The 15,276-nt window shown below is 45.9% G+C and overlaps 1 protein-coding gene across 4 annotated transcripts in view; it reads left to right on the top strand.

Moving 5' to 3' along the window:
* The window catches only part of sestd1 (SEC14 and spectrin domains 1), a 175,005-nt gene that overhangs the window by 35,549 nt on the left and 124,180 nt on the right, over positions 1-15,276 (top strand). For all 4 annotated transcript variants that reach the window (XM_068035522.1, XM_068035525.1, XM_068035523.1 and 1 more), the window contains exon 5: positions 13,944-14,034. In XM_068035522.1, the coding sequence (XP_067891623.1) occupies positions 13,944-14,034 (91 nt within the window). The remainder of the gene's footprint in view (positions 1-13,943; positions 14,035-15,276) is intronic.

The raw sequence follows: 15,276 nt of genomic DNA, 5'->3' as shown, positions 1-15,276 counted from the left end.
CATGTTCGTGATGGGGCAAAGGCGGAGGGCATTAAGTTTCTACAGGACTGTTGGCTTCTTAGGAGTGCGAGGGGTGACTGAGGAAGCACACATTGCAAATCTCTGCCCATCTTTCCTGCAACTACATGTTTGAACCTCCAATCAGATTGTCTCATCATCTGAAAATGTTTGTTTCCATACTTTTGCTGATGTCCAGCTCTACCTCACCACTTACCTCTTTCTACCTCTCCACTACCTTTATGTTGTCAGACTGCTTGTCTGACGTCCAGTCCTGTATGAGCCCAAAGTTCCTCCAAATCAACATTGGGAAGACTGAAGTCATAGTCTTCAGCCCCCATCACATATACTGTTCCCCAGCCACTGATTTCATCCCCCTCCCTGTCCAATTTTTAACCAGACTCTGCATCCTACCAGACCCTGATCTGAGTTTCCAAGGCTGGCTACTTCCTTTTTCTTTCTTCTTTGGCCTTCTTGTCTCGAGAGGCAATGGGTAAGCGCCTGGAGGTGGTCAGTGGTTTGTGAAGCGGCGCCTGGAGTGGCTATAAAGGCCAGTTCTAGAGTGACAGACTCTTCCACGGGCGCTGCAGATAAAATTGGTTGTCGGGGCTGTTACACAGTTGGCTGTCTCCTTGCGCTTCTGTCTTTTTTCCTGCCAACAGCTAAGTCTCTTCCACTCGCCACTCTTTAGCCCTGCTTTCATGGCTGTCTGCCAGCTCTGGCGATCGCTGGCAACCGACTCCCACGACTTGTGATCAATGTCACAGGACTTCATGTCACGTTTGCAGACGTCTTTAAAGTGGAGACATGGATGACCGGTGGGTCTGATACCAGTGGCGAGCTCGCTGTACAATGTGTCCCTGGGGATCCTGCCTTCTTCCATGCGGCTCACATGGCCAAGCCATCTCAAGCGCCGCTGGCTCAGTAGGGTGTATATGCTGGGGATGTTGGCCACCTCGACGACTTCTGTGTTGGAGATACGGTCCTGCCACCTGATGCCAAGGATTCTCCGGAGGCAGCGAAGATGGAATGAATTGAGACGTCGCTCTTGGCTGACATACATTGTCCAGACCTCGCTGCCATAGAGCAAGGTACTGAGGACACAGGCTTGATACACTCGGACTTTTGTGTTCCGTGTCAGTGCGCCATTTTCCCACACTCTCTTGGCCAGTCTGGACATAGCAGTGGACGCCTTTCCCATGCGCTTGTTGATTTCTGCATCGAGAGACAGGTTACTGGTGCTAGTTGAGCCTAGGTAGGTGAACTCTTGAACCACTTCCAGAGTGTGGTCGCCAATATTGATGGATGGAGCATTTCTGATGTCCTGTCCCATGATGTTCGTTTTCTTGAGGCTGATGGTTAGGCCAAATTTGTTTCAGGCAGTCGCAATCCTGTCGATGAGTCTCTGCATACACTCTTCTGTGTGGGATGTTACTACAGCATCGTCAGCAAAAGGAGTTCCCTGATGAGGACCTTCCGTACTTCTTGATAGAGCCACCTTCAAATGGCTCGGAACGCATACTGTCCATCCGACTGCTCACCACCTCTTGTCCAGTACACCTACTCCGCATCTATGCTCCAACACTCTGCTCCCCACCCGAAGTTAAAGACCAGTTCTACGAGGAACTCCTTCATAGCATTAGTCGCATTCCTAATACCAAACCTTTGTTCCTGCTGGGGGACTTCAACACCAGGGTTGGGGCCGACTCATGGCCCTCCTGCCTTGGGCGCTATGGCATTGGAAGGATGAATGAGAATGGACAGAGACTGCTGGAGTTGTGTACCTATCACAACCTCTGCATTACCAACTCGTTCTTTCATACTAAACCCTGTCACCAGGTTTCTTGGAGGCACCCAAGATCACGTCGTTGGCACCAGCTGGACCTCATTGTCACAAGGTGAGCCACTTTAAACAGCGTTCAAATCACACGCAGCTTCCACAGTGCGGACTGCGACGACTACCACTCCCTGGTGTGCAGCAAGGTTACACTCAAACTAAAGAAGCTGCATCACTCCAAGCAGAAGGGCCGCCCGCACATCAACACTAACAGAATTTCTTATCCACAGCTGTTACATAAGTTTCTAAATTCACTTGAAAAAGCCCTTCAAAACACTCCTACAGGGGATGCAGAGACCAAGTGGGCCCACATCAGAGACGTCATCTATGACTCAGCAATGACCACCTCTGGCTACTTCCACTTCTGTCATATTGCTGATCTCTGCTCCTGCCTCTGGCTACTAAAACCCTCATCCATGTTTTTGTTAGCTCCAGACTCAATTATTCCTGTGCACTTTTGGCCGACCTCCCATATTTCACCCTCCATAAGCTTAAGGTCAACCCAAAAATTCTGTTGCCTGTATCCTAACTTGTACTCTGTCCCACTCACACTTCACTCTTGTGCTTGCTGATCTGTGGTGACTCTTAAATCTTGAATGCCTCAATTTTAAAATTTTCATTTTTGTGTTCAAAAACTTCACCACCCCCATCTCTATAACCCTACAACCCTCCGAGAACTCTGCATTTCTCAAACACAGGTCTCTTGTCCACTCCGTATTTCTCTCACTCCACCATCAACTGGGCCTTCAGCTGCCTAGGCGTAAACTTTGGAATTCCCTCCCATAACCTCTATGCGTCTTTTTCCTCCTTTAAAACCCTCCTTAAATCCCACCTCTATTTCCTAATGTCGTAATCTTTGGCTCGGTGTCAATTTTTTTCTGCTAATGGCAACCACCACTGCTGTGCCCTAGTTATTTGGCGCTTGCAATAATGTTGACATTTAGCTAATACCATGTATGACCTTATTCAGATACTTGGCATGATGCAGGTTATGCTGAGATTCTTCCACCTAGGATCACCAAACTCGCCCCCATCCCCACTCCGTTAGTCTACTCTCAATCATCAGCAAAGTGATGGAAGATGACATCGACAGAGCTATCAAGCGGCACTTACACAGCAATAACCTGCTCACCGATGCTCAGTTTGGGTTCTGCCAGGCCACTCGGCTCCTGATCCCATTACTGCCTTGGTCCAAACATTGGCAAAAGAGCTGAACTCAAGAGGTGAGAAAGATTGCCCTGGATATCAAGGCAGCATTTAACTGAGTGTGGAATCAAGGAGCCCTAGCCAAACTGAAGTCAATACGAATCCAGGGTAAAACTCTTCGCCGGTTGGAGTCATATCTAGCACAATCGAAGATGGTTGTGGTTGTTGCTGCAGGAGTTCCTCAGGGTAGTGTCCTAGGCGCAACCATCTTCAGCTGCTTCATCAATGACCTACCCTTTATCATAAAGTCGGAAGTGGGGAAGTTCGCTGATTGTACAATATTCAGTACCATTTGCAACTCCTGAGATACTGAAGCAGTCAGTATCCATATGCAGCAAGACCTGGACAACATTCAGGCTTGGGCTGATGTGTGGCGCAAATGTTACTTGCCACTTAAGTGCCAGCCAGTGATCATTTCCAACAAGAGAGAATCTAACTATCTTCCCTTGACATTCAATGGCATTACCATCACTGAATCTTCCACTGTCAACATCCTGGGGGTTATCATTGATCAGAAACTGAACAGGAGCAGCCACATAAATACTGTGGCTACAAGAGCAGGTCAGAGGTTGGGAATTCTGTGGCGAGTAACCCACCTCCTGACCCCCAAAGCTTGCCCACCACCTACAAAGCACAAGTCAGGAGTGTGATGGAGTACTCTCCACTTGCCTGGATGGGTGCAGCTCCAATAACACCCAGGAAGCTTGATACCATCAGGACAAAGCAGCCCACTTGATCAACACCCCATCACCACCTTAAGCATTCACTCCCTCCACCATCAATGCACAGTGGCAGCAGTGTGTACCATCTACAAGATGCAGTGCAGCAACGCACCAAGGCTCCTTCGACAGCACCTTCCAGACCCGCGACCTCTACTATCTAGAAGGACAAGGACAGCAGACACATGGGAACACCACCATCTGCAGCTTCCCTTCCAAGTCACTCACTATCCTGATTTGGAAATGTATTGCTGTTCCTTCACTGTCATTGGATTAAAATCCTGGAACTCCCTCCCTAACAGCACTGTGGGTGTACCCGCACCAGATGGACTGCAGCGGTTCAAGAAGGCAGCTCACCACCACCTTGTCAAGAGCAATTAGGGATGGGCAACAAATGCTGGCCTTGTCAGCAATACCCACATCCCATGAAAGAATATTAAAAAAAGCTACACTTTCAGTGCTGTTAGGTAGGGAGTTCCAGGATTTTGACGGGACAATAAAGGAATGCTGATATATTTCCAAGTAAGGATGGTGTTTGACCTGGAGGGGAATTTGCAGATGGTGGTGTTCCCATGTGCCTGCTGGCCTTGTCCTTCTATTTTGTAGGTTTAGAAAATGCTGTTGAAGAAGCCTTGGCATGTTGCTGCAGTGCATCTTGTAGTTAAATAGTAGCCTGGGTGAGGAGTTCACAGAATGCTTTGGAGATAGTTTCTTAGGGCAGCCCATTCTGGAACCAACCAGAGAGCAGGTTATATTAGACTTGGTATTGTGTGATGTGACAGGATTAATTAATGACCTCAGAGTAAAGGCACCTCTAGGTAGCAGCGACCACAATATGATTGAATTTTACATCCATTTTGAAAGAGCGTAGAGTGGGTCTAAGACTAGTATTTTAAACTTAAATATGTGTGCATGGAAGCTGAGCAAGCTGAAGCAGACTAGGTTTCTAGGCTAGCAGATAGATCAATGGAGAAGCAGTGGCAGACATTTAAGGGGATATTTCAGAATACTCAGAATAAGTATATTCCTACTATAAAGAAAAATTCTAAGGGGAGGACCCACCATCTGTGGTTAACTAAAGAAGTTAAGGAAAGTATCAAACTTAACGAAAAGGCATATAATTGTGCAAGGATGAGTGGCAGGTCAGATGATTGGTCAGAATATAAAGAATGGCAGAGAATGTCTAAAAGGTTAATCAGGAGAAAGAAATTAGACTTGAGAGGAAGCTAGCTAGAAATGTAAAAACAGATAGCAAAAGTTTCTACAGGTATTTAAAAAGGAAGAGAGTAAGTAAAGTGAGTGTTGGTCCTCTAGAATGTGAGAATGGAGAGTTAATAGTAGATAATGAGGAAATGGCAGATGAAATGAACAAATATTTTGCTTCTGTCTTCACTATAGAGGATACAAAAAACATTCCAGTAATGGCTGTAAATCAGGAGGTGGAAGGAAGAGAGAAACTTGGCGAAATTACAATCACCAGGGAAGCGGTACTGAGAAAACCGATGGAGTTGCGGGCTGACAAGTTGCGAGTCCCGATGGGCTTCTTTCTAGGGTCTTAAAAGAGGTGGCTAATGAGATAGTAGATGCGTTGTTAATTTTTAAAGATTCGCTGGATTCGGGAAAGGTTCCATCAGACTGGAAAATAGCAAATATAACCCCTCTATTCAAGAAGGGCGGGAGGCAGAAAGCAGGAAACTATAGGCCAGTTATCTTGAAAGCTGTCGCGGGAGGTTTAGATTCGATCATTAAGGATGCTATAGCTAGTCACTTCGAAAAGCTCAAGGTAATCAAAAATAGTCAGCATGGTTTTGTGAAAGGGAAATCATGATTATCCAATTTATTAGAGTTCTTTGAAGGATTAACATGCACTGTGGATAAAGGGGAGCTTGTTGACGTACTGTACTTGGATGTCCAGAAGGCATTTGACAAGGTGCCACAGAAAAGGTTACTGTGTAAAGTAGGAGCTCATGGTGTAGGGGTAACACATTAGCATAGATAGAAGATTGGCTGGCTGGCTGGCAGGTGGAAAACAGAGATTATGCATAAATGAGTCCTTTTCTGATTGCCAGGATGCGATGAGTGGAGTCCCACAGGGGTCTGTGCTGGGGCCTCAGCTTTTTACAATTTATTTCAGTGACTTAGATGAGGGGAGTGATGGCATGGTAGCTAAATTTGCAGATGATACAAAGATAGGTAGGAAATTATGTAGTGAAGAGGACATGAGGAGGTTACAGACCGATATAGGTTGAGTGAGTGGGCAAAAATCTGGCAGATGGAGTATAATGTGGGAAAATGTGAAGTTGTTCAGTTTGGCAGGAAGAATAAAAAAGCAGAGTGATACTTAAATGGAGAATGACTGCAGATCTCCAAGGTGCAGTGGAATTTAGGTGTTCTAGTACATAAAGTTAGCATATAGGTACAGCAAGTAATAAAGAAGGCTAATGGAATGCTATCCTTTATTATGAGAGGAATTGAAAATTAAAGTAAGGATGTTATACTTTAGTCATACAGGGCATTGGTGAGAGACCACATCTCGAATACTGCGTGCAGTTTTGGTCTCCTTATTTAAGGAAGGATGTAAATACGTTGGAGGCGGGTCAGAGGAGGTTTACTAGATTGATACCTGGAATGAGCGGGTTGTCTTATGAGGAAAGTTGGAAAGACTGGGATTGTTTTCACTGGAGTTTAGAAGAGTGAGGGGGGACTTGACTGAAGTATCTAAGATCCTGAACGGTCTTGACAAGGTGGATGTGGGAAGGATGTTTCCTCTTGTGGGTCAGTTCAGAATTAGGGGGCACTGTTTTAAAATTAGCGGTCGCCCTTTTAGGATAGAGATGAGGAGAGATTTTTCCTCTGTGGGTTGTGCAACTTTGGAACTCTGTCTCAGAAGTTGGTGGAGGCGGGGTCATTGAATGTTTTTAAGGTGGAGGTAGATAGATCCTTGTTAGGCAAGGGAATCAAAGGTTATCGGGGATCGATGGGAGTGTGGAATTCGAGACACAAACAGATCAGCCATGATCTTATTGAATGGCAGAGCAGGCTCGAGGAGTTGAATGGCCTACTTCTAATTCATATGTTCGTATGATACACATTGCTGCCAAGGTACGCCACTGTTGGAGGGAGTGACTGTTTGTTTAAGGTGGTGAATGGCGTGCCAATCAAGGAGGCTGCTTTGTCCTGAATGGCGCTGAGCTTCTTAAGTGTTGTACATTATACAACACCCAGCTCTGCATCAGCACCACCTCTCTTGACTTCTCCACAGTTGCTAAATTATCAGATTGCTTGTTTGACATCCAGCACAGAAAATTCCTCCATCTAAACACTGGGAAGACTGAAGCCATTGTCTTTGGTCCCTGATACAAACTCTGTTCCATTGGTACTGACTCCAGTCGTTCTTCCTGGCAACTATCTGAGGCAGAATCAGACTGTTCACAACCTTGATGTCATGTTTGGTCCCAAGGTGAGCTTCTGACCACATATCCACATCATCACTAAGAATGTCTATTTCCACCTCCGTAAGTTGGCCCAACTTCGCCCCTTCCTCAGCTTGTCTGGTGCTGAAACACTCATCCATGTATTTGTCTTGACGATTCGAATGTGCTGCTGGCACATTCTACCTGCTGTAAATTAGAGGTTGTCCAAAACTCTGCAGCCATATCCTTACTCGTGCCACAAGTCCTGTTCACCCATCATCCCTGTGCTCATTAATCTATTTGGCTGCCTGTCAAGCAATGTCTCAATTTTAAAATTCTCATCATTTTTTCAAGTCACTTCATGGCCTTGATCCTCCCTATCTCTGAAATCTCCTCCAGCCCCACAACACTTTGAGATATCTGCACTCATCTATTCCCGCTTCTTGAGCATCCCAATTTTAATTGCTCCACTATTAGTGCCCATGGCTTCAACTGCCTAGACCGTCTGCTTTGGAATTCCCTCCCTAAACCTCTCTGCCTCGCCACTTCTTTTTCCTTCTTTAAAATACTCCTTAAAACCTACCTCTTTTGACCAAGCTTTTGGCCATCTTCCCTAATATCGCTATATGCTACTTGGTGCCCAATTTTGCTTCATAATGCTGCTGTGAAGCACCTTGGAATGTTTTACTATGTTAAAGGCACTTTATAAATACAATTTTTGTTGCTACTGTAGTCATCCAGGTGAGTGGAGAGTTTGCCATCACACACCTGACTTGTACCTTGTAGATGGGGGAAAGGTTTAGGGGAGTCAGGAGGTGAGTTACTCACCATAGAATACCCAGCCTCTGACCTGCTGTTGTATCCAAACTATTTATGTGGCTGGTTCTGTTAAATTTCCGGTCAATGGCTGCGACACTATGCAAGGAAAGTTCAACTATCTGTGCTTATAATTTTATTTACCTTGTAACAATGTGTTGCAAGTAGATTAATTTCTCTTTTGCAAGTCTATTCAGGTAAGTTTTTTTTAAATTTCTATTTTCCCAGTGTCTATTTTTTAACATTTGAAGTGCTGTTGCCTTTGTCAGCTTGCCAACCCATAGGTACTGTTCCAAACCAGCTGCCATGGGCAGATTGATTACCTCCTTGTCACCCATTCCCGACCTACAGGTACCAGTTTGGTTCTGTCAATGACCCCTGTTTGATTCCACTACTACTCTGTGTTTTGGCACTGCCCCGTCCCACTCCAAGTTGTTGTGCTCTCTGGCCTATGGCAGGTCTCCAACTGCTTCTCCTATTTTCTGGCCTTCAATTATTTAGATAAAGGTATGTTCTGTAAAACCTTTGGGCTCAGCCTGTTGGGGGTCTGAAAGTCAGAAAATGGGTGGGATTGGTGGGTGAGGCATAATGGCATAGGATGGAAGCTGAGGCAGAAGCCAGCAACCCCATCCTTACTGTCCCCAAGCTTTACTGTCTCCCTGTACCCAAGAGAATTGTCTTAAGATTCTCACCTTCACCTCCGATACTTTGATGGCCTTTGCTGCTTCCTATCTCTGCAGTCTCCACAAGCTCTATGTCCTTTCATGCACCCTGGACTCCTCTTCCATTGACTTATTTCTCTCTCTCTGTTCTAATAAAACTGACCCCATGGGGGGATTTTTCCCAGGCCCTTGGAGATGGGAGTGGAGGAGGAGGTGGGAAAGTTTTAAAAAAAAATGAGGTTGAAAGGTATCCTGACGTATTCCCATCTCATTTCGTCTTTCGCTGGGTCGGTTGGTGGAGAGGTCACGAACCCCTGCAGCTGAGGTGGGAAGCCAATTGAACTAACTAAGGCGCCCAACGGGGAAGCAATCTCCTGCTGTGTCTCTAAGCTGGCAGTTAAGAGAAGGAAAGAGCACAGCAGGAGGGACTGCCTTAGTGAAATTAACCAGCTCTATAGTCTTGATCAGTTGCAATGAAAAGCTGCCGAAATGGACAGACTGAGAGGCTACGTTGTAAAGTGCCTCTTCTGCTAGAGAGTGCTATCACCGCTTGACACTTCACCCGACCAACACTTCAGCTGCATTTTCCTGCTGTTAGCCTTCAGAGCAGCACAGGAACAGCTTATGCAGCTACACTGTCCCCCTCTGCTGAGAGTCTAGGGCATTGTGCTCTCCACTGCAAAAGCTGCAGCTGGAGCAACACCAACAGCTGCACCAGCTGTTTTCTCCTCAGCCACATACCCCTCCACAGGACAGAAGTGCAGGTAAAAGGAGGCGAGACACCCAACGGAGGTTCTACAGGCAATGGACTATCTATCTCAACATGTGTGAGCGCCAATGCCTATTGAAGCTCAGGCTCTCATGACAGGTTGCTGCTGATACCTGCATCCTCATGGTGCAAGACCATCTTCCCTGTGGATCAGGTGGGTATGCATTACCAGTGCCTGACAAGGTGCCTGTCACTGGACACCCCCCCCACCCCCAACACCCCTCCCCAAATGCCTCCTACAACCCTGCGTCTCTAAATCTTACCAAGTTGTGCGATCACTTTTCCTGCAAGGGGAGAAAGCAGGGAGGTGGGAGAGTTAGGAATGGTTTATGTTCAGAGGAGTGAAGGACACCATTTGTGTCCGGAGACTGCCAGGCATGGGTGCAAGAGGGCAATAGGCTAAGGGTGAGTGTGAATGTAGGCTGCTCAGATGGGGATATGAGGTGCTTCCCGAGAGAGGAATGCGTGGAGCTGCAAGGTGTTGACCTGAGGCGTGCTGTGCAGGAGAATGCTGTGCAAGGCAGAGTGTGCGGTTTAGCAACTATCAGTGTTATGCCACTCACCTGTCATGACCCCCTGAGGTCCTTGATCCTCCTGGTCCCTGTCTCCAGATTAGAGGGGCCACACTGCTCGCTTCATCAGCCATTTCGATACATGCCTGCTTGATTGAAAAAATAGTCCTCTTCCTTCTGCCCTCAGGAGAGCTCACTGCACTGCAGCCACTCAGCTGTATTCCTAGGAAAGAGTGGGAGACCTGGGGGCCAGCCTTCCCAGGTCTCCTCACCATTCCTTTGGGTGCGACAGCGTGAAAAGTCCAAGTCCTGGTGAGTTTCACTTGACTCATAACGTAGTTTCTGTAATTAGAACTCCTTCCTTTGACACAACGGTTGTGTGGTCCCGCCTGCCTTCCCTAATTGGTCAAGATGCCGGGAGATGGGCTCTTAATTGGTTTGTCCTGGCAAAGAGCAACCAGAGGGCCTGCTACTGTGGCAGTCGGGTTCGCAACCCAAAAATGGTCCCGATGCCCTAAGTTGAGAAGATTCTACTCCATGTTTCCATTTGAAGTTACCAGTGGGAGACGTGAATGATGAAAAGGAAGGAACCATGGATGGCACCTTGGGGAGCAACCGACGTGACCATGCAGGACAAGATGTCATGGGAAATGATGTAGTTTCCGGAATGTGATAATTGGGTAGAACTATGAAAGAGCAGTGACACAGAGGTAGACTGTCGATGACAGGCACTTTCAGCCACGATGTTCCCACCCGTTGGTGGACCTTACCTCATCATGTTCCCTCCTTCCTTTCAAAAACCTCTTCAATAGCTCTTCAACCATGTTTTTTCCCTTTCCTAACTCCTCCCTCTCTCGCTTTAAAAAAAATTCATTGATGGGATATGGGCATTGCCGGGAATGGCAGCATTTATTGCCCATCTCTAATTGTCCTTGGGAAAATGGTGGTGAGCTGCATTCTGCAGTGAAGGTACTCCCACAGTATGATTAAGAAGGGAGTTCCAGGATTTTGACTCAGGTACTCCCAAAGTGCGGTTAGGTAGGGAGTTCCAGGATTTTGACTCGATGATGATGAAGGAAAAGTGATATATTTCCAAGTCAGGATGCTGTGTAATTTGGAGGGGAACTTGGAGATGGTGATGTTCCCATGTACCTACTGCCCTTGTTCTTGTAGGTGGCAAAAGTTGTGGTTTTGGGAGTGCTGTGGAAGAACCTTGTCAAGTTGCTGCAGTGATCTTGTAGATGATGCATACTGCTGCCATAGTGCACCACTTGTGGAGTGAGTGAAGGCTTAAGATGGTGATGGTGTTCAAATCAGGAGGGTTGCTTTCCCTGAATAATGTGGAGCTTCTTGAGTATTGTTGGCAGCTGCACTCATCCAAGCAAGTGGAGAGAATCTGTCTCCACTTGGAGAGGCAAAATTTGATTAGGAACAGTCAGCATAGCTTTGTCAGAGGGAGGTCATGCCTAACAAATTTGATTGAATTTTTTGAGCATGTGACCAGGTGTGTAGATGAGGGTAGTGCAGTTGATGTAGTTTGCATGGATTTCAGCAAAGCCTTTGACAAGGTCCCACATGGGAGACTTATCAAGAAAGCAAATGCACATGGGATACAAAATTGGCTTAGCTGTAGGAGACAGAGAGTGATGACAGACGGTTGTTCTAGTGACTGGAAGCCAGTGTCCAGTGGCGTACCACAGGGATCTGTGCTGGGTCCCTATTGCTTGTCATTTATATAAACGACATAGATGACTATGTGGGGGGTAGGATCAGTAAGTTCGCGGATGACACAAAGGTTGGCCGAGTGGTTAGCAGTGAGGTTGAGTGTCTTGGGTTACAGGAAGATATAGACGGGATGGTCAAATGGGCAGAAAAGTGGCAGATGGAATTTAACCCTGAAAATTGTGAGGTGATACACTTTGGAAGGAGTAATGTGACACGAAAGTATTCAATGAATGGCCTGACACTGGGAAGTTCTGAGGAACAAAGGGACCTTGGCGTGTTTGTCCATAGATCTCTGAAGGCAGAAGGGCCGGTTAATAGGGTGGTGAAAAAGGTATATGGGACACTTGCCTTTATCAATCGAGGCATCGATTACAAAAGCAGGGAGGTCATGTTGGAGTTGTATAGAACTTTGGTAAGGCCACAGCTGGAGTACTGTGTGCAATTCTGGTCACCACATTATAGGAAGGGTGTGATTGCACTGGAGGGGCTGCAGAGGTGATTCACCAGGATGTTGCCTGGGATGGAACATTTAAGCTGTGAAGAGAGGTTGGATAGGCTTGGGTTGTTTTCACTGGAGCAGAGAAGACTGAGGGGTGACCTGATCGAGGTGTACAAGATTATGAGGGGCATGGACAGGGTGGATAGGGAGCAGCTGTTCTCCTTAGTTGAAGGGTCAGTTACAAGGGGACACAAGTTTAAGGCGAGGGGCAGGAGGTTTAAGGGGGATTTGAGGAAGAACTTTTTTACCCAGAGGGTGCTGACGGTCTGGAATGCACTGCCTGGGAGGGTGGTAGAGGCGGGTTGCCTCCCATCCTTTAAAAAGTACCTGGATGAGCACTTGGCACGTCATAGCATTCAAGGCAATGGGCCAAGTGCTGGCAAATGGGATTAGGTAGACAGGTCAGGTGTCATTAATGCATCGGTGCAGACTCGATGGGCTGAAGGGCCTCTTCTGCACTGTATTATTCTGTGATTCTGAGAGCATTCCATCATACTCCTGACTTGTGCCTTGTAGATGGTGAACAGGCTTTGGGGAGTCAGGACGTGAGTCACTCACCTCAGAATATGCAGCCTCTGACCTGTCCTTGTGGCCACAGTATTTATGTGGCTGGTCTAGTTATGTTTTCATTCAATGATGACAGCCAGGATGTTGTTGGTGGGGGATTCGACAATGGTGATGCCATTGAATGCCAAGGGGAAGGTGGTTACATTCTCTATTGTTGGAGCTGGTCATTGCTTGGCACTTGTATGGTACGTACGCCACTTGCCCCTTAACAGCCCAAGTCTGAATGTTGTCCTGGTCTTGCTGCATGCAAGACTACTTCATTATTTGAGGAATTGCGAATGTAACACCATCATCATAAGCAGTTTTTTTGATTGTGGAATGGTCTTTGATGAGGTAGCAGAAGATGGTTGGGCCTAGAACACTGCACTCGGGAACTCCTGCAGCAATGTCCTAGGGTTATGATGATTGGCTTCCAACAACCACCACCATCTTGCTTTGTGCGAGGTACGACTCCAACCATTGGAGAGGTTTCCTCCTGATTTTCATATACAGTAATTTTACAAGGGCTTCAGCAAATCCAAAATGAGCATTGGTGGGCAGGTTATTGGTGAGTAAGTACTGCTTGACAGCAGTGTTGACAATCCCTTCCATCACTTTGCACTGCTCTGCACTGTGAAGAAATCCAAGATATCTGTCTCTAGATGAACACTATAGAATTGTAAATTGGTTAGAGAAAGTCCTTCATTAAATTTAACCAGAAAGTCAAGTTTCCTTTTGGTACTCTGTCTATAAATGTTTCTGTGCTGTTAAAATGTAGACTCATAACCTCAATGCATTGAAGACTTTGGTAAAACCTAACAAATGACTTCCTGTTGTGAAATAGTTGAATTCATTTCAAGTTAAATGATGAAAGAGGATGAAGAGGAGATGGCAAGCTGATTTGTTTGGACTAATTTAGCAACCTAAATTTAGTCATTGCACAATGTGCTCCATCCAATATCCAATTGCATATCGAGTTAAACTCAGGCCTTATCCTCAGAATTGGTATTTTATTTGCCTGTATATTTGCTTCTCATGACAGTTTCACTGTTTTTGAACGATTCCCAGAACCAGTCTTTGCAGGGGATTGTTGCTCACGTTACCAGTTAGTTCAAAGATACATTGAAGCTCCGAAAAACGTTTGAGAATATAACCTCGGATTTTTATTTCTAGTCTTGAATATATTTGTGACATTTTTCTGCTTAACCTTCCATGTTCAAGTTGATTTTTCTTGTCTTGCAGTGATAAGTGTAAAGCCAGAGGTTTTACGGTTATTGTGGATGGACGGAAATCTCAATGGAATGTGGTCAAGACAGTTGTACTGATGCTGCAGGTGAAGTTTCTTAATGACAAAAGATATGCATGCAACTCACTTCACAACATATCCAAATCGTTAGTCTGTTCTAGTTTTATTCATTTCCATTAAAATTTACATGATGGTGCAAAAGGCATGTTACCATATCCCTCAAATGCTAATACCTCTGTAAAATTGGTGCTCTCCAGAGGAAGGCTGTGAAAAGAAACTGGACATCTGAATATTTGCCAGAATGTGAATGTTTTTGTAATGGCTGAACATGTAATTTTCACCCTCCCCCTCTGCCACCAATGTATTTATTTCAGAGCATGTACTCTTTCCCAGTTGGCTTGGTAACTTATTGAAAACGTACAAGTTAGATTACAATGTGAAATTCATTTAAAAGTTTCCTCTGTGTTACTAGGGCTACAAAAACAGAAAAGAGAGATTTATTTGGTTTTGGACTGAAGTATTGATGTTTTAGCCCAAGTCTTGCTTATTTGGCTGCTGTGCTTTAGTGCTGGGAAACTTTGAGCTGTAAGATTTCTTGGCTGCACAACATCCACAATTATCTGCCAAAATTCCACCTCCTAATCACTTTTTAACATTGGACTTTATGTCGTATTTTGAACCAACTCAAAGTCTCTGAGATTTGTAGGATCCATTGTGTGTCTCAATGGGGAAATTAGTGAAATTGCAGTAACCGTAAATTCTATTTGTGCACATAAGCAATGCTTCGTTGCTTATCTGAACTAAAGTACCAACAAAATTAACTGCATGGTGATAAATACACTGGGTTCAATTGTCAACCTCTATTAAGTCGGTCTTTTATTATCGAAATAATAAATATCAGTCTTTTGGGTCAGATATTCTATTTGTACGAGTAGTAGTTGTGTTCTTGGTCTTGCCAGATTTAACAGAGCAATAAAGGCCACGCTCATAAATGAACAGTTGCTCCCTGTGAGCAAGAGTGTGACCTTAAACACACAATGGGCTGAATTTTACGCCGCCCCAGCGGGTCAGATGGTGGCCTGGGGGGTGGCGGTGTAAAATTGAGCGGGAGGCTGCAGGAGGCCTAGCCGCCCCGCTCCTGCCTCTGGTCAATTTTACGGCGATCGGGAGGGGGGGAGAAACAGCCGGCCCACCCGAGGCCAATCAAGGCCCTTAAGTGGCCACTTGAGGGCCCTCGCCCGCCTCCATGGGTATTTTACCCGTGGCAAGCGGGCATGCTGGGGATGTGAAAGGCTGCCCAGCGATAGCTGCCGGCCTTTCTGCTTGCCG

This window comes from Heterodontus francisci, chromosome 7 (assembly GCF_036365525.1).
Source record: "Heterodontus francisci isolate sHetFra1 chromosome 7, sHetFra1.hap1, whole genome shotgun sequence".
In the NCBI taxonomy this organism is placed as follows: Eukaryota; Metazoa; Chordata; class Chondrichthyes; order Heterodontiformes; family Heterodontidae; genus Heterodontus; species Heterodontus francisci.
The sequence above is the reverse complement of the archived record's forward strand: the minus strand, read 5'-3'. Positions and strand labels throughout refer to the sequence as shown.